Consider the following 20,347-nt stretch of genomic DNA (forward strand, 5'->3'; position numbering starts at 1 on the left):
TCCATTACTGCTGCTGAGGCCCACAGCAGTTTTCTCACTGGGAGCACTGAAGATGCCACAAACAAAGGGAGTATTTGCTGCTTCCAGAGGACCAGGCTAGATCTGTCACTACAGGCTGCATATGCTGGGACAACAGTCCTAAGAGTCAGGTCAAGCACCATTTGCACTCATATTAATCAAGAAAAACAGAACTGAAAGAAACTTGTCATTATTCACAACAGAAAACATCACTCCCATTACTATTCCCTCCCAGAGGGAAAAAATATAAATAAATCAAACAACAAATCCTGCAAACGGGAATTCCACATAGAATCTAGGAGTTGTGAGTGAGACTTCTGGAAGTGTGTGCTTGTGCATATGTGATCCCATACACTTACAAAAGAGGGAGGTAAATAAAACCTCACAAGTCTTAAAACTGCAGAACACCGGGTTCTGTATGGCAGAAGAATTTGCTTTACACATGTAAAGAACATGTTAAAAACATGTTGGAGTAGAAATGAAAGATAACATATGAATAGAAGAAAGGAGTCTGCAGGAAGCCATGGGTGGGCTGGAACCACAATTCCAATTAGATCTTCCTTTAAACACTTTAAAAGTGGTTATCATCGTTATATTAGCTCAAGCAGAATCATAAGTAGAACATGTAAATTACAATAAAACATGTAATAGGCACATTTTTTTTCTTTTCCATTTAATACTGAAAGGCTTATATTATTTTTCCTAATTAATTTTATTCTGTTTTAAAATGTGTACCAACACATCAAGAGAAAATTATGCATATAGTACAATGAGGCACATACCAAAATATTTAAATCCAAGTTTTCTCTTGATATTTACTCTGTTGAAATAGCTACTTTCTATTTGATATTAAATAAATAATGTATGTAATGCATATAAGTAATATGCATTCAAATCAAGTTTTATTCAAATCAAGTTTTCCCCACTGCTGCCCCCCCGACCTTTTGTCTCTCCGTGGTGTATGGGTCATCTGGACGGCTTGCAGGAGGATTTAGTCTGATTCCTAACTTCCTCAGGAAATTTTTTGTGTACAGGTCACAATCTATAATCTTATATTTTCGGCCATAAAGGGTTATTTCTGTGTTGATATTGAAATGATACATAGTGTAGAACTGATCCTCATGAGGAGGTGGAAGTGGAACCAGGCCCCGTCGTAAAATAGTTCCTGGAAAACAGAGTAAATTCATTAGGTAAACAATATTTGCTCTGAGGATCCTGACAGAACCAGGTTTAGAGAAGAAAAACCTGCCTTAGCAGGGAAAAAAGTATGACTTATCAAGGGACATTGAATTGACATGGAACTGAGCTTCCTTAAGGAGCACATGGAAAATAGAGACAAGAGAGGTGAGTTGGGCTGATTGCTGGTCTGAAGCAAAGAATCCATCTTGAAAATACAGAGCCATGACCTCACAACCCACAGTCTCACAGGAACAGTATCCAAAAGAGAAAGAAAGGAGAGGAGAGAGAAGAAAAAAGAGAGATATTTTAACTTTGATAAAGTAATCAAATACTTAAATTTTCTTACTCATAATCTTTAAATGAAAGGACTGTTATCCTGACAGCATTAAATTTTATTCCTTTTGAAAATTAAAAGACAAATAAACTGCTATTGGCCTATCAGCTGAAAACTCTCAAATACATTGATGAATTGGGTGATGCTTCAAAAGTACTCACTGCTTGTGAGCAAGAGATTGGAGCATTTTTCAAATGAGGAAAGGTTGAGAGAGCTGGGTCTGTTCAGTCTGGAGCAGAGATGACTCAAGGTGGGGTAAACATATCAAAGTTTACAGATACCTAATGGGAGGGAATGAAGAAGATGGAGCCAGGCTCTTTTCCATGGTGCCCATTGGCAGGATGACAGCAAATTAAAAGATACAAAATTGCAGCTGAGAACACAAACCCACTTTTTTACTGTGCAGGTGATCAAATATTGGAACAGGCTCTCCAAAAGGGTTGCAAAGTCTCCATTCTCAGAGAAACCCAAAAGGACATGGCCCTGGGCATCTGGCTCCAGCGATTCTACTTGGAGCAGGAGCACGGACTAGAAAAGCTTAAGGTATCTCTTCCAACCTCAGTGATTTAGGAATACTACAAATATTTCAGAAATAACTTAGAGGAATTTTAGAACCAACTTAAGGGGTCCTGGGGAGAGAGAGGATAAAGAGAGGCAGAGCAGAAGGGATAAAGATATCTGTGCTTTGGTGTTTGAAGGGCCTTGTTACTAGGTTAGTCCATGGAAATTCTTTATTGTTCACTTTATTTCCCTATAGACTAATTTGTATGAAATACCTTTCTTTACTACATTATCAGAGTTATTTGTTAAGTTCTAATTCCTACAATGAAAATATATCCTTAATTTTTCAGGGGAGTAAAGCAACAAAGCAGATTTACTTTATATTCCCATTAAAATAATTGTTTAAGACCCATTCATCATCCTGATGTTTCACATATACTGAATCCAACATTCTGGTTACTGACCTTTGACTGTAAAATAAACTTGAACCTCTATCTGCTTAAGCATATTATACACCTATTTAGGATGTATCCTCATGAAAGGTGTTAGAAAATGGGGGATGTAGCACATTTTAATGGGATGTAAAACTGCATTACATTAGATTTTAAAAAACCATATACTTTAAAATATTTTACCTGATTTTGGCTAATTTGTAGGTCAATCAATAGATAATGGGGTAAGTCAGAGCATGCAAATCCTGTTGAATCACAACTCCAACTAAAATATAATGGTTGATGATCTTCTACTATGAGGTGTTTGCAGAGATTATATTCACTTCAGGTTTGGTGAATCAGCCTCAGCTTGTTTTTCATATCACTTTTAAGGGTGAAACACATATACCCATTTTGTTCTGAGGGAGAATTTCTTTCCTAATGGATAATGTCTTGTAAAGATATTATCAGTAGCAACCCTTTGCTTTTATTAGGTATCACTGTGCCTGATGTACACATGTAGAGGGTACATTTCATAATGTTGAATTTGAAATTTAATAAAACCTGATCAGCTGGGGTTAGGTCTCATCATTTTAAAATTGTTCTTCCTTCTGGAAAATAATACATTTCATCTAGAAATTTGTTGCAAGCTGTTAAAGGAGCATCTGATTGTGCAGTTTTCAGGTTGCTCAGGATGGATTGCTATTCCTGATGGCTCTTTGGTTGTCAGTTTATTGAGCAGGACATGCTACTTCACCATCAAGCATTGATTTAAATATTTGCATCTGGTCAGACTAAGGCTCTGTTCTACTGTGCTCTTGGAAAGGGAGTTGGGGTACTGCTTTGCACCACAGTGGTAGTGGCACTGAGCTCCCACACCATAATTTGTGACATATCTTCTTTGCTCTTGGGACTTTGGGTTATTTGGCAACCCCAGCAGCTGCTTAAGGAGATCTCACTAGTAGTGAAGGCCTTTTGACAATGAAGCTGGGCAGAAAATTATTTGGTGTCTGCTGCTTCTCTTCTCTGCAGAAGAAATTAAATGGTATCCAGAGTTTCCTCAGCACAGCTCTCTGACTCTGCACAGCTCAAGAGTGCATTAGAGAGAGGAGATGAATGAGTAATACCTCGAGTTGTACACACTTTGCTTGCACAGAAAAGAGGAGAAGCCATCACTATTATTCTTGCAACACAAAGAATTAATCCCAATAAACAAGGAAGCTTCTTACATTTACTTACTCACCCTTCCAGAACATAGCAAGGTCATGATTTGGCCACCATCAAACATGGCAAAATTACAATTATTTCAAGGCCTTGGGGGAGGCTTAAACTCTTAGATAATTTGTTATATTGGAGAAGCTGATGCAACTTCACTTTCCCACTTGTACTTTCCTCTTCAGCCAGCCGGCCTTGGGAACCCAGCCAGGAGTTCACTCTCTTTTTCAGCTGGCTGACCTTGGGGAAACCAGCCAGCTGCTCCACTCTGCTCTGGCTTGCAGGGTCTGGATTGCACTGGAAGCTACAGTCATCCCCACAGGAACAGAAATGACCTTTTGATAAGACAGTATCAGCCAGCCACAGTCCTGTTAACTGGGAATTATATGTACAAAACACTTGCAACTGCCATACGTAGCCTGGCTCTCTATGGGAGAAGTTTTTTTTTTATACTGAAAGAGTAATTATCATTCTAGCTGTGGAAGAAGCATTTGGAGTTTGTTATGTGGTCAAGTTTACTGTCCTTCTCTCCTTATCTTGACTTAGGCCTTGTGCACTGTGATTGTCCTGCTGTTTCTTGCTTTGATTCTGGTTTCTCAAGTTCAAGGTCTCTGCATTCTCTCCTCAGTACAGATTTCCTCTAATGTTTCTAATATTTGCCAAATAGCAAAGCAGTATTCAAAATTAAATGAAATTTAAATTTCAGCAACCTTGTAAGTCCAAATTCATGTCCAAGTACAGCAGCCAGTTTCATAAAGCAGTTTTTAAAATCATTGAAACATTTCCCACAGATCATTTACTTCATTAGTTTGAGATTTTGATCAATGGTAAAAACACATTTTTTTCATTTTTTTTCTCTGAAGCCAATTTGTTTTAGTTTTGTAAAATCATAATTCAATTTAGAAATTCTTCTAGCTTCTTTGACCACTGTTCCTTCACCAGATCTTCCTGCAGTCTATAAACCTGTCCAAATTTCTTTCCACAAAACCACAAGCACTACAAGAGTACAATGGGAAACTACTGCATTCCTCCAATCCCACCATTCTCAGACACTCATTCAGACCATCAAAGTCTCATTTGTGGGTTATGGCACAAGCATTGGTAATCCCATGGCCTCAAGGCATTAACCAGCCAAGACACCCTTGATCTACCCTGCCATAGCTCTACCTTCTCTCCAAGAAGCCTCCCTAAAACAGCCAAGCCAGCTGTCTGGTTTACATCTTTTTTGACAGGGCAAACATCCAAGTTAGTGTGACCAGCATCTTCTGCCTTCAACAGTTCAATTCTAGTTTACCCATCACTGGTTTTTGCTGTTCTTCCTTTACACAACCCCTTTCCTGGCACTGCAACTCTCCAATTCCTCACACAGACCAAGCCCATCCTGCTCCTGATGTCCTCACATATTTTTCTTCATGCACCTGTGCTCTTTTGTTCAGTGCAGTTTGCCTTTTAGCAACCCAAGCTCTCCTACAGCTGAACTCTCCTCTACAAATCCCTGGAATTTTAATTAACTGAAAAGTTGTATTTCAGCAGATGTGCAGAGAGCAGCATAATGGTCAGGATCCTGAACTTCAGTTCAGTTCAGTTCAGCTCCTCACCCTGTTATGACCTTTTCTGTATGATCCTGAGTAAGATTTTCATTCCTTTGTGCTGCAGTTTACCAGCTCCACAATGCAGACAGTTCCACTCCTGTTGTTCTTGGACTTAAAAATTCCCAGTCAGGATAAAAAAATTTAAACAATGTAAGATAGATAGATAGAGAGAATTATACTAAAAGCAGAAACGGGACAATTCTTTATTGAAAATGGTAAGATTAGCAGTTCATGATTTAGCATGTATTTTTAAGAAATATTGCTTTTGCATGTATTCAACATCAAATATTTAGAGCCTTTAACATAATAACTTTGTCATTGGTCTTCGATAATGGAGCACAAGGTCAAACTCCAAGTGCATGAGAGTAGAGAATCCTCTGATGGATGTCTCCATCACCTCTTTCACTCCACATCATATTAATTTCTAGAACAACAAGAATATTTATGTAGATGTTTATGATAAAGTATAGACCCTGTATTTATGCATCAACTGTGAAGCCCAAACACATTCCAAATAGTCCTTCGGCCTTTCAATCTACAGTTTTTCTTCTTTCCTAAACAAAACCAATACACAGAGCTTCCTTACCAGACCAGGTACCAGTGACAAATAAATTCAGTGCACTTTGGAGATCCTGGAACATTCATTTTTAATCCATCGGGTAAATATGTAGCACATACATATTTATCCCACATAAAGTACTCAGACAATCTCATAGAGACTTTCAAAACATCCTTGCATGAAAAACTGAGAAAATTCTTGTTTCTCTCTAATACTATTCAGTTAATTTTAGGTCCAGTATCAAAGGTGACTCCAACAATCATTAACACCAGATACAACCAAGGAAACAGGAGGAAATTGTAGCCTTCCTGTCACCAAAAGAACAGGACTAGACTGCCAGGAACATTAGGGCTGAAGAGGCAGCCTGCACAAAAACAATGAAAATAACTCCTTCAAAGGAATCAGCTTTGAATTTGCTTTATCCTGCTCTAAAGAATCTGGCTTCCACCTTCTCTCTCAAAGGCATCACCTCTGACTCTCTGTACTTCCTTTGTCAGTGGACATTTCCTCTAAGCCACAAACCCCAGAAGTAGCTGCTCCCACTCTTGGGGCACACAAGTCAAGGAAATGATGATGTCTCTCCCACGATGATGTCTCCCATGTCTTACATATGGGTGCAGGCTGGGGGTAAGGGAAAGAGCCCCAACATGATTTTCTTCACAAGAAAAAGCACTTGCCCAAGTAGGAGTAGGACAAGGTTTCGTTGCATTCAAAATCAGTCCCTGTTGATGAACCTACAAAACTTCTGGCAGGAACTACTCAACATAGGAACAGCAGTGCCTGAAATACCATTTTAAGAGATTCACAGGCAATTTTATCCCAGTCCTAACAGTAATGATGCACATAACACCTTTAAATATTATCTTATTCTGTAGACAGAGAAATTGATAGCATCTGCTGATCTGGGAAAAGAACATGGTAGTTAAATGGTTAACTTATTTTTGAAAATTGCTGTGCTAAGAATGTATAAAATGTACAAAATATCTTTGGGGACTGGGAGGTGCAGCCATCCCAAGACATCCTGCTTCTCTGGATTATATCCCTTGAAAACTTTTAATTCTGGCAGCAACCCATAAACACCAAGAAGCAGCAGCTGTGTTCCCCCTCTGCAACAGGATGTTGACCGCTAGATCACATTTTCTTAATATAAACCAAGTCCAGTAATACCCCAGTAAATCAGCACAGCAAACCCTCCTCCTGAAGTCCTCAGGCTGGTCCCAGAGCTGGGCTGTGACACTGAGGCAAGGCAGCTCCTCAACTTAAAAGGCATCAAGGAAGAATTACTGTGCCAAGGGCACTTTAATCTTAAAAGAACCAAAAGCCAGAGGCTCAGAAGACTCTTGTCTTCAATTATGGCAGAGACACTGCAGTAGCTCATGAACAATTATGGAGCTGCTGCCACAGAACTCCCTGTCAGTGCCAAGATGGGAGGAGCCAGGCTGAGGAATGGAGATCTAGAACACAAATTGTTTTTGCAGGACTGACAAAGACCTTACCACCATATGATTTCAAACTACTATATTAGAGAAAAAATTATATGTTTTAGAAGGGGAGGGGATTCAGCCTTAGAAAACCCACATTTTGAGAAACTAAAATTCACATCATGATCTGTAACAAGAAAAGACAATTATACCTGTGCATTTACACCCCAATTTAGCTATAAGAACTCACATTATATATCCTTTGGAATGGACCAAGACTGCAGAGAAGGGGAGGAAAAAAGGTGCCAATAAAAACAGATACCTTGATTTATGCCACTGTCTTTCACTACAGGCTCAGTCACTTGAATTGTATCATCTTCAAGGTAGAAATATATTTTACAGTGCCTGATTCTATACTGCTCTTGATGTTTTTCAGGCACTTCTTCTTCAAAATAGGCATCAAAACACAACACCTATTAAAAACAATAAATAAATGTAAAGCAGCAAAATCTCCAATGCTTTAGCAAAATGTGTCAAATAAACTTGTAAAGGTCATAAGTAACTAAATGTATGGATTTCAGGAGGTAGATTTATTTCTCAGAAATGTAACAACAGAAATCCACATTAAAGCACATAAATATAAAATTCTTTGCTTGGCGTTTTTATTATCACAACATGTAAGCAGAGATGGAACTCTAAAGTAAAGAAATAAATCAGATACAAAACTATCAGCAGGTTGCTTGGAAAATCTTCCAAACAAAGCATTTCTGATAACACAATGAGCTGCCTAGGTACTGAAGCAAATTTTAGACTGCTATTCTATGAATTACTAGAAAATACAGTGCATGATGACAGCAATGGCTTTACCATCAAGGTAAGTGGAAAGAGTTCTTTTTAAGCAGATCCTGCAAGTGTTCAAATGAATAGTACTGAAGACTATCAGAGAGAAATAACATTTTTCAGGAGATATTTACAGCTGTGCAATGTTGGCATTTCAAAACTTCCCTGGTTCTGCAGTTCAGTGAGTGGGGAAACCACACAGAGCGTAGCAACTTCTCTTCATGGTCTCTTGTAACAGCAATAATGCAAATAAAACCCCACTTTCACAGGGATGTGCTCACTGGCCCTCATACCTGGAGATCCCAGCTCAGACACAATTACACAAATTTTGCACTTCTTGGTATGAGTTTTTAACCACCAACACCAATGTTAAGGGAACATGAGAGATGTATCTACTTCCTAGGGCATTATCTAACAGGATGCTTGCTTTAGTAAGTATGTGCTGGAAGGCATTAATTAAAACAGATTTCCATCCTGTCCCCCCCAATACATTTGGGTCAAATGATTGTTAATTTATACTTAATTTTCCACACTGGTTATATTTAATAAATGCAATTACCTTTACTCTTCATTCATCAGACAACCTGAAGCATTGAAAAAAAAAGACAGTTTAGCCATTCCCTATGTTTCAACAAGCATCTAGCACACCATGAGTTGGAAATGTTTGAAATCTAATAAGCTGGCTGAGCTCCCTGCATGACAGAACACACTGGTTAATAGTCTGCACTCCTTTTGCACATGCCTTTGGGAATCTCAAAGTACCTCCATGAGTATTCATGGAGTACTCACGAGTACTCTGTCATCCAGAGATTTTATAACACCTCATGGACAAGAACAACCTCCTCTTCTACATCAGGAAAGAGAGAAGTAGCAGCCTTCCCAGGGGCACACAACAACAGCCACCCTGTGTCCTGCTCAGACTTCTCAGTCACATTCCCTTCTCTCAGGCAGGCTAAGTGCAAGATGAGAATAATTCTCTTTCCAGAAATTATTTCAAAGGCTCAGATCCCACTGATTTTCAGCAACCATTGAACAGTATGACAGACATTTTTGGCATCAACTCTCCTGCACTGTGACCCTCCACCACTAGAGAAATAAAATTTAAATTATAATCAAATTACATAACCATTACCTGTTAAACCTGATGGCATTAGTCCTTCACACAAATCTAGAAAACTCAGTTACAGTTTAACTAGTACAACATGCAAGTTTCTGAACAACGTACAGATTTAAAAATATATTTAAAAATTAATACTTGTCCACATTTTAGAACTGTGGATTTCACTTTTTCATGTATCAAACACAAAAACACTGGACAACACATCTGACATACAACAGAGGCAACACAGACTATCAATCTGCAACATCTCTTCCTCTTTCAGTTTGTCTCAACACTGGTGCAGAGTGCCATTTTTGGTGACCAAATGATCCTTCCTGGCCTCCAGCTACTGTTCTGGAACGACCAGGAGCCCTGTATAAATCTCTTGAACACTCCAGTGGACATAAAAGGTGCTCTGGTAGAACAAGTATCCCAGTCTGAACATCCTGGGCTTCAGCTGACAAGGATCAGAATTTCACTCCTCGCCCAGCTGCTGATAACCCATGAAATCACTCAAAACATGGAAACTTCTGCACCCTCCTGTCCCTATTCTGCCAGTCCCACTAGAATGCTCTTCAAGAGCTCTGCTTCATCACTAATTGTTCTTAATTTTGTCAATGATCTCTTCTGAGAACAGTTGTCTCATGAGACACCAGCCAGGCAAAGCAGACTGTTTGCACAGAACTCCAAGCCCAATCACATCCTTAATACACTGGATTTTTTTCTTTCTCTGAGCACACACCTATGCCCTGGTTTATCCCATTTGAGGAGCTTGTGCAGGTTCTTTTGCACTCACACTTTATTCTCTTTACACCCTTATCAACATGCTAGTGTGTGACTGAAATATATGCAGCAACCAACTGAAATTTTGCAGATCAAAGCAGATTACTTGGGAAGTGTGAGGAGGGGAAGGAACAGAAATGAAGATGACTTACTTTTCATTTTGGACCAAAGTTAGTCTTAAAAATACTCAAAATGTAACACTTCCTAACTGGAGTCTCATCTGCAGTACAGAACTACAAAGTTCCCATCCCATTCCTTAAAAAATTAAATGTTACCTATGAAAACCAAAAATAACAAATATTGAATAAACTCTGCAGCACTTTGCAAAGTGCCACAAAGTTTCTCTGGCACCTGTGACAGTCAAATTATAAATATCACTCCAAGCCCAGGAGGCCTTGTGTGTGTACTTAATCATACAAGAAATTAAATTTACACCTGCTTTCTATTAGGCAAGTGAAACTACAAAGACTACTTCTCAGCTTACTTAATAATGAAGTTTTATGCCTGTCTTTCTTCCAGTTGCTATGGTACTATTGTAAGTTAGCAGCCAAAGTGGTAAGAAAGCAGCTTACATTTCAAAAGATAAACACCTACTCAGACCTTTTTTCATTAAGTGCATTCTGCTGAGTCCCAAACTGCAGCTCTGGAGGACAGAGCTGCATTCCAGGCTCTTAACTGGGGAAGCTAAATTACTTGGATAGTGAGTGCCCTGTAACAAACTGCCATTAATACAAACACATGAGCCCTCCAGAGGCCAACTCTGAACCTGCAGACTCCTGTCCTGGACCGCCCTGTGGATGCACACATGGATTAGATGAGGAATGGCCAAAGGCCAGCAAGCTCCTCTCACCAGCCAAGGCCAGGAACTGATGCTCACTGGAAGGTCCCTCTGCCTCCTACTGAACCCCTTGATTCCATAGGCTTGGATCCAAGGCCTGAGGAGGCAATACACCCTCCTTGTTCCAAGAAGGGAGTAGGAGAAGCAAGTCCAGGTCTGGCTGAAGCCTTAACACCTGGGCACACTGGACCAGGTCATACCCAAGCATGTTGGTCTGTGAGCAACACCAGGGATCTCAGAGGCAAAGCCAACCAAAGGCATGTGAGCTGTTCAAACCTAACATTTTCTTGTTGTAGTTCTGCTCTACCAAAAATGAATGTGTAATTGTATTCCAATTACCTGCATGGCTTCTCTTTTAAAGCAAAAATTATGAGATTTGCCTTTCCTCCCTATATTTAAATACCATAATCATTTAGTCATGCAACAATTCTGCTGAATGATTCCTTTTTCTGGATCATTTTCCTTTCCTGATTGTAGGCTTTTTGCTTTAGAAATAAAACATCTCTAAGTAGAATTTAATGTGAATTTAAACACAGCAAGCAACAACAATGTGCTACAAAATTCCTGTCATCACAGGTTACAGTTATTTGATAACTCACTAACTTAAAAGGTGACACTAAATTATGCAAAAAAATCCCAAACCAAACAAAAAAAAACCAAAACCCAAAACCAACCAAACAAAAACAAACAAAAAACCCCCCAAACCCTCATTTTAAACATCTGTGTCTGTATCAGACATACACAATTATACAATAACAAATTATACAGAAGTCCAGAAGTCAACAGGACTTTGAGCATACAAGCATGATGGGATGAGTGAATCCCAAGCATGTAGCACTTCACTGAGTTTAATGATTCCCAAGTGCCCAGACACACTTTCTCCTAGACTGGGGATTACCTTACAGTCATTCTTACCAGCTTGCCAAATAATTCCTTACTGTCATCATATTCACTAAAAAGAAATATGCTTCCCACCCCCTTATTTTTGTTAAATCCTGTAGATGTATTGCAGTACAGAAACATTTTTATATATTGTTGTTATGTTTATATTAATTGTCCAATACATTAATATAATGAAAAAAAAATACCCACTACCACTCTTTTTGTCTATCTAGGAGCTTTTTTGACATGCACAAAATAACCTTCTGAAATCTAATGGAATTTCATCATTATACTCTGTCCTATTGTAGCTATTCATCAAAAAAAAAAAAAGTTTTCTACATACTACACATACTACATACCTGCTTGTCAAATGCTATCCAAGAAGGAGGACCACTTCCTACTGCCTCAGGAAACACGCTGCTGGTAATTTTCAGGGTCTGACCAGGTAACAGTTCACCTCCTATTCCAGGTTTATCTTCAAACAGCTTCCGAACATTATTGCTGTACCCACAGATCTGTGATCTGTGGAAATTTTCTCCCCCAGTCTGCCAAAAGTGCAGAAAGAGAAAAAAAAATTCTGTGTTTTTAAGTCCATGATAGCTGACCATCCAGGCAAGGAGAATTAATCATGCAAAAGTTTCTTTATATTTACTTTTAATACAGACTCTAAAAACCTGTAACAACTGGCATGCTGCAAATGAAGTGACACTTTCCAGAAGCCAATTTGCCAGTCTTATAGACAAAAATGGAATAATATTCCAAATTTACCTAGGCTGAGACTGGACAGCAGCAGATGTTTAACCCCACACTCCTTCCCTCCTATAAGGATTGAGGTGGGATTGAGAGAAATAATCAAATCACCCTCAAGAACTGCTGTAAAAGGTAAAGGGGAAAGGCCTTTCCTACAGCTCTCCAGAGGAGAAATGGAAACAGTTCAGCAGCACTCAGAGAACAGACTGCTCTTCTTATTAATGTCAAAGACCCTATTTACACTTGCATCCCTGAGTGCAAAATAAATTCCTCTGTACTAGTGAATACACTTGAATTTGGGAGACTGGACCTGAATCAAGAGGCAGACATTCATTTCATCTGGGAGTATTTCAAAAGAAGGTCTCTGCAGTCATTCCTCTGTATTATTACTAATTTTTCAGGCAATTAAAGATGGAGTGTTTAAAAATATAGGAACAACCAACAGCAAAGAAAACCATCTTGCCCACTTGAATTTCTTGGCTGGGGCTGGAACTGGCCTTCAAGTGACACAGAAAAGCTTCTGGGCTAAAACAATATCACTCCTGTCCCTGGGAATGTCCCTCCTAATAAGCTGCCTGCTTTGCTGGCCAGAGGCAGCTGGTGCGAGCTGGGCTTGGGCAGCAAGCCCCTAATGACCCCACACATCAGGCTCGTAGAAGAGGACAGGGAAATAGGAAATGCCAATAGAAAACTCCACTTCCTTCCATAAGCAACAACCCTGACTTGTTAGCTCCTCTCACTCTGCCATTCTTCCCTTTCTTGCCCGCTCAAATCCTCAAAATACTTTATCTGGGAAAGCAGAGAGGAGCCACTGCACCCTGGCATGTCCATTAAGAGAGAGGCCATCAGAGCTGCGCCCTCCCTCGGTCTGGGGCTGAGGGAAGATGAGGCTGAAGTGGGAACTGATGCTATGGCTGAGAAAAGTAAAGGTAGAGGAAAAGGCTGGACAGCAAAATTTTTCACAGCAGCACCAGAGCAGAATGTCAGTAAAGTAGCAGGGGGACAAAATTGCCTCCCCACTCCATTTGGAAGAGCAGGGATCACTGATTATCACATGCATATGTGTAAACCACTACTCCCCCAAAAGGTGTAGACAGTTCTAAGTTAGTGTCATAAATCAAAAAATTGTACAAATAATCCTTTTTCATGATGGTAACATTCAAGTGCTCCAAGATAACATAACACACACCCAGCAGAGCAGTTCTGGGAACAAGTGCAAGCAGTGAAGCTGCCAAACCTGAAAGTACTCAAGCAGTTATTTCATTCTGCCAGTATGAAAGAGTCAGGAATTGAAAGGGAACCAGCCTCATGGCACAGAATTATCAACACCAGTCTGCAGGAACTCCTGCACATTGGGGTCACAGTCTGAACTGGTCACCTGCCCCTAGGTGCTCCAAATCCAGTGGCACAAACCAGAGAGCTGCTGACACGAACAGCCCAATCACTGCTTTAGCTGAACCTTGCTTAAAATCCTTTTGCACACCACTTTGCCAAGGACAGCAGTATGAAAAAGAATACTTACTATTTTTACAAATCATTATTTTTAATACCATGATAATCAATGGCTATACCCTTGCTTAGGTTAAAAAAAGCTGAGCTAGCCAGTACCCTTTCAAACAGTTATGGCAAAGGAGTAAGGTTCACATACTGGGGTCAGAAACAATCAGAGCTATGAGAGCACATCCCCAAAGAAGATACTTTAAAGGTAAGCAGTGTTTTGAACAAAGGTGGATAAAAGAGCATGCAGAAAGTATCATAATTTAAAGAATATTAAAAATGAAACAGAAAATTACTCCTCAAGATATAACTCAAGAACAGGAGTTATTGAATAATAGAGAAAATCAGTAAAAAGAAATGCTTGTATGCAGACTAGGAGTTCATGGGTCCCCCTACCACAGAGCATTGCTCAAGCCAGGAATTTAACCAGTCACATTTGCAGGAACAACGCCCAAAATAAAACATTTTATATCAGCACAGATTTGTGTGCTGTGATATAAAATGCCATGCTTCAGTGTGAGCACTGACATTTAGGCATCAGAAGCAGAGCTTCATGTGGTCATCCCACCTCTCCCACAACAAGTGAGGACAGGCACTCTCCTGGAATCTGGAGCAGCCAGGCCCTGACAAGGGCTGGCACCTGCTTTGCAGCACATCTGCACTTGGGATGGTTTCTTCTCTCTCCTTTGGGTGCTACTGAACTTCCCTTTGTTCTTTTGCTTCTTTTTAAAATAATTTCGTTTCTCTGCAAGCTGAGAAAGAGCTGGGGAGAAGTCAGGAAGGAAGGGAGCTTTATGCATTTATCAGTTCAAATGCACAATAACTACAGTCAAACTGAATTTTAAAAGGGGATTTTGTAGGCAGAAGCATCTGATTTATACTGAAGGTGCTACAGAACAGATCCACTTTCTGGCACAGCAAGTATTTAGTTATTTTCCCTCTATTACCAAAGCATGTATTAGGGAGAAAGGCACAGTTAGCAAAGCACAGTGAGGGTGGCAGTTTTCCTGAGCAAAGGAAAGCTTTTCATGTCCTCAAAACCTCTTCTAGAAGCATTTGCTGTTCATATGTCTTTGGGGTTTAGTAGCAAAAGTATGGCAAAGTGTTCAACAAAGTAATCCAGGAATGATCCTGCTGGAATTTTCAGAATTTAGGGCTAAATCACAACATCCTTAACATTTTATATGAAAAATACATGATGAAACAGCTTTAATTCTGTTAAGAATCTTTTGTGTCATTCCTGTAACTTTCTAGGGTTTGACAAAAAGACTATTTTAGATTCCTAATCACATAATGACTTACCCCCTTCTTCCAAAAAGCACCTAGATCCATAGACAAAACCATCTCTTCTCAAAATCTGTACAGTTATTTCTTAAAAAAAGAAAAAAAAAACAAAACAAAAAACTAGAACAACAAAAATAGAAAGTTTAAGAAAAAGATTAGCTATAATTGAGGATCACAAAAGAGAAAAATCACATTTGGGAAACTTCAGCTAATGAACTCAGACCACATCTGGCCTAAAATAGTGACAGAACACCATGCTACCTCCACACTGAGTGACTTCTAACAGAAAGCTTTCAGAGAGCAGGGAAAGCTTGAATGTGTCTGCTGTGCTAATGCAGCTCAACTGAACAGGCCGTGGATCTGCTGAACAAAGCTGGACATTTTCTGTATGGTGAACTTGAAAAATGGTGAGGATCCACTCAATAGTGACTAATATAAAGGTCAGGGCTCTCTGACTGCAGCTCTTGGCTCTGCAAGCTCAGCCCCTGCAGTCCTTGGGGAACGCTGCCTCGTGCTTGCTCCGTCTTGCTCTGGAATAGAGTCACAGCAAACTCCCCAGGGAGCTGCACATTCCAGCTGAACCAAACTCAGCTGGAAATGGTCCAGCACAGCAGCTGCAGTGATGGGAGAGCCCTCCGTGAGCTCTCAGAAGCCACGTTTTTAACTCAGTCCCACAGGGAGCTATGGCAGGAGGGGCAGAACAGTTCTGTACCCAGTATCCATCTGTAATTCCCACCTTGAGAACAGCAGCTGCACACTGGATGTCCTGCTCAAACCCTGCATCAGGAGGAACTGTGGCACTTCTGAATTTTTCTAGGCTGCTGATAAAGTCTCCTGGCTGCTTCAGCTAAGTGATATAAATAAATGCAAATGCTAGACACTGTGCCAGTCAAATTCATGTGACTGATTTCCAACTCTTTTATCACCCCCTGCTTGCTGCAGAGGTCTCAGGATGTTCAGGGTTAAGTGGTACTGGCAAAGGAGGAACACCCTAAGATATTGTTCCCAGCAATTCCGATGCCACTCTAAAAACATCACAAAACAACCTGCATCAACACCAATAGTGGATCAGTACTGGAAAGGCATGGATCTATTGCAGCAGGTCCAGAGGACCTCCAGAAAAATTAGCAGAGGCTAGAGCACCTCTCTTATAAGGGCAGGCTGAGAGAGTTGGGGTTATTCAGCCCAGAGAAGAGAAGCATCCTGGGAGACCTTATTGTGGCCTAGCTTTAAGGGGGAGGATAAGAATAAAAGGGACAGACGTTTTAGCAGAGCCTGTTGCAACAGGACCAGGGGTTGTAGTTTTAAGTGAAAAGAGAGCTGATGCAAGCTAGGTATAAGGAGGAAACTTTTACAATGAGGGTGGTGAAACACTGGGACAGGTTGCCCAGAGAGGTGGTGGATGCCCCATTCCTGGAAACATCCAAGGTCAGGTTGCCCAGAGTAACCTGATATAGCAGAAGGTGCTCTGCTCATAGCCTGGATGACCTTTAAAAGTCTCTTCCAGCCCAAACCATTCTGTGATTCTGGCCTGCTCTTACTGCCTGGGAGAAGACAACAGATGGACAAAGGAAAGGGCCCAAAATGCAGCCACAAGGGGCAGCTACAGGAAGATTCAGGTTTGGGGGTTGTGAACAGACAGATCTGGGTGAGCAGGGCTGAGGGGCAGGAGGTGGTGGAAGGGGTTCAGGGAAAGATGGCCAGGGAAAGAAGAAAGGACAGCAGACACAATTACTTATAAAGAGGTTGGGAAATGTTCTTGGTCAAGAAAAACTGTCCTGTTTTGTGGGTTACAAAGCAGCAATAAATATTTCAGGCAGGAAACACAGAGACAGCCACTGTAGCACAGTTGAGGGCAATTCCAAGCTGCTGCAATAAACAAGGAAGACAAGGAATTTCAGCTGTGCCACTGAAGTTTGCAACAGATTTTTTTTTACAGTTTTTCAAGGATGTAGTTTCCCCCTGAGATCTATAAACTTATTGTCTGATTATCTAAGAAATGCCATGGAGAATTGTTGCACAGAATTTTCTCTCTGAGAGGGATTTCAACCATCAGGCAAGAGAATACACTGGTCAGCCAGCACTTGGCAAATCTGACCCATATGAATACATGCTTGTCACCCTCCTCTTTAGCTGCTGACACAGGCAAGGACATCAATCCACTATCAGAAGGAGCAGCTGCTTTTGAGAAGAGGAGGCAAAAAAGGAACACTAATAAAGGGAGTACTTGTGTTGTAACCAGTGCCATCCCTGACACAGTCCAGGCTCCAAATGCACAAACTTTTTCTTGCAGAAATAAAGCAAACCTTTAATATGCTGTGTTTCCACCACGTGCTCAAAACACCTGTATTGTTAGATTTCCTCATCACCCACAAACAAAAAACACAGGCACTGCAGATGAGCAGCTGATCTTTGGACTTCTGTTTTAAAAGAGGTGAAGGGTTTGTTTTTTTGATGAATGGACTTATGTGTACACAAACTACTGTAATTTTGATTTTGAACACTACCTTAAAGCTCTGATTTTCTGGAAGCAGCCCAGCCACCTTATTAAACACATCCAAGGTAGACAGAACACACATGTACTCCCCTTCCATGCCTTTTGTGGTTCTACAGATGAGGCAGGTGGAAGCATTAGGAGCAGAAAAAAGAGAATTTCACTAGGAGCTTGAACAGTAATGAGTGGAATTAATACCCACAGTTGTAAACCAAGGGCTGATAGGAACAACCATCCCCTGTCCCCTGTGCATCCTTCTTCAGGGAATGCTTTGCCACTGTTGTTTCTGTGCAATGAGGCATTGATAGTGATGCTCACAGTCCTGACAGGTGGAAACATTTTCTTCCTTTTCAATTTATCTATAGCAGTGACACCTTTTTTCTCCTTTAAATATGTTATTTTCAGCTTATCATTTGTGGAGGTGAGTTGTCATTAACTCCACTGTCTCAAGGACTGACAAAAGGAGCAATCTGGAGCCCTAACAAAGGTTTATAACCATGGTTTTATGTGGGACTTTGTGACAGCTTTCACACCCTTAGTTCTTATAACATACTCACTGCATGCACTTCAGCATGGGGTGTTCAACATTGTCAGTAACTCTTCCCAAGCATGTGAAGTTAAATTAAATCAATTAAGTAAGATTGAAGTTTGGAGAACAATAAAGCCACAGATGTCCCTGAGCTGAGCTATTCTGCTTCCAGCCAGCAGGTACCAATGGCACACACCTATTCCAGTGCTGCTGACACGCCTGCTCAGCAGCCACCTCAAGAGTTACACACACAACCAATCCTTAACAAAACAAATCTCAATTCAGCAAGAGACTGAGTATTCACCACCAGACCTTTTTTTATACCCCTTTCTAAACAACAGCATCTGGCTGTTTCCAGGGAAGAAGATGCCTGAAAGATCCTCACAGTGTCTAGGCTGGGCTTGCAAGAAGTCCTGTGTTTGCACACACCTGTGCAGAGCTGACACACAGAGTGAGGCCTGGAGCCCACATATTTCTACGCAACTTCATGCTCCCTGTACCTGGGCAGCTTTGTGTCTACCTGCCTTGTGCCTGTCCTAGAATCATAGAAAGGCCTGTGTTGTAAGAGACCTCAGAGATCATTCAGCTCCAACCCCCTTTTGATGGGTAGGGACACGTTCCTCTAGACCAGATTGCTCAGAGCTGCACCTGACCTGGCCATGTCAATGCCCCATTGACTTCCAGCAATGGGGCATTGACATGTTCTGTGGGCAGCCTTGGCCACAACATGTCTATAGTGTGAAAACGATCGATTCCCTTCCAGGTATTTTAACACTATTAACAACCTTAAAATACGCTGTTTCATTTGCTTCCTGGAGGCACCAGCTGGAGTGCTGTGCACGAATTCTGCCCTACCCCTGGCATTTCTTCACATTATAGTGTGTTCAGTGAATTCCTAGCTATTCGTGATGAAAATTTTTGAAGTAGTGATGGCAGCCTCCTCTTTTGTTCACTGTGATAAAATTACCATCTTGTCTATTTAGCCTGCATTAATAGTACTGGCAACCCTGAAACAGCACATCAGCATTTCTGTCACTGCCCTCTCTGGCAAAGCCTTTTTGGTTACTTATGTAGAGAGTCTCTCTCTCTCGCTGTTTTGTTCTGTTAGAGCTGTGCCAAGAGCTCAAACTGCCCCAAAGCAGTTGCCAGATCACAAACTCAGTGAGACTGGAAAAGATCTCTGAGACCATCGAGTCCAACCTGTGACGGATCACCACCGTCACCCAGCCCATGGCCCTGAGTGCCACATCCAGGCTCACCACCGTGCCACCCAGCCCATGGCCCTGAGTGCCACATCCACCCTTTCCTTGAACACTTCCAGGGACGGTGACTGCACCACCTCCCTGGGCAGCCCACCCCGATGTCTAATCAACCTTTCTGTGTAGAAACTCCTTCTGGTGTCGAGCCTAAACCTCCCCTGGCGCAGCTTTGGCCTCAGCTCCGCCCGTCCTGCCGCACAACACCCTGACCCCGCCGCTGAGGCCGGGGGAGCTCAGCGCACCCAGGGGCGCCTCCCCTCCACCTGCGGGCCGCCCCCGCCACGCCCGGGACCGCCTCCGGCCCGGCCCCCGCGGCCCCGGGGCAGGGCAGGAGGGCGGCCAGGAGGCGGCCCGGGCGGTCACTCACGTTGCGGCGGCGGGAGAAGCCGGGCAGCAGCGGCAGCGCCATGGCCGCCCCTCAACCGCTGCCGCCGCCGCCGCTGCGCGGAGACCGCGCGACGCTGACGTCATGCGGCCGTGACGTCACGGGGCGGGGACAGGCGCGCGGCGACCGCGGGGATCGTCCCGAACGGCTCCAACCCGAACCTTCATCCCGAACCCTCATCCCGAACCCTCATCCCGAACTGCTCATCCAGAACCCTCATCCCGAACCGCTCCAACCCGAAACTTCATCCCGAGCCCTCATCCCGAACGGCTCCAACCCGAACCTTCATCCCGAGCCCTCATCTCGAACCCTCATCCCGAACTGCTCATCCCGAACCCTCATCCCGAACGGCTCCGACCCCAACCGCTCATCCCGAACCGCTCCATCCCGAACCCTCATCCCGAACCGCTCATCCTGAACCCTCGTCCCGAACCCTCATCCCGGACCCTCATCCCGA

General features: G+C 42.0%; 1 protein-coding gene across 1 annotated transcript in view; it reads right to left on the reverse strand.

Moving 5' to 3' along the window:
• Positions 1-19,971, reverse strand: part of EFHC2 (EF-hand domain containing 2) — a 56,070-nt gene extending 36,099 nt beyond the window's left edge. Inside the window, exons 1-4 of the mRNA XM_059840009.1 lie at positions 19,873-19,971; positions 12,052-12,237; positions 7,573-7,723; positions 960-1,183 (exon numbers count right to left, since the gene is read on the reverse strand). Coding sequence (XP_059695992.1) covers positions 960-1,183; positions 7,573-7,723; positions 12,052-12,237; positions 19,873-19,914 — 603 coding nt within the window. The 5' untranslated portion in view covers positions 19,915-19,971. The remainder of the gene's footprint in view (positions 1-959; positions 1,184-7,572; positions 7,724-12,051; positions 12,238-19,872) is intronic.
• Between the last annotated feature and the right edge of the window lie 376 nt (positions 19,972-20,347).

The sequence above is a fragment of the Haemorhous mexicanus genome, chromosome 2 (genome assembly GCF_027477595.1).
Source record: "Haemorhous mexicanus isolate bHaeMex1 chromosome 2, bHaeMex1.pri, whole genome shotgun sequence".
Lineage (NCBI taxonomy): Eukaryota > Metazoa > Chordata > Aves > Passeriformes > Fringillidae > Haemorhous > Haemorhous mexicanus.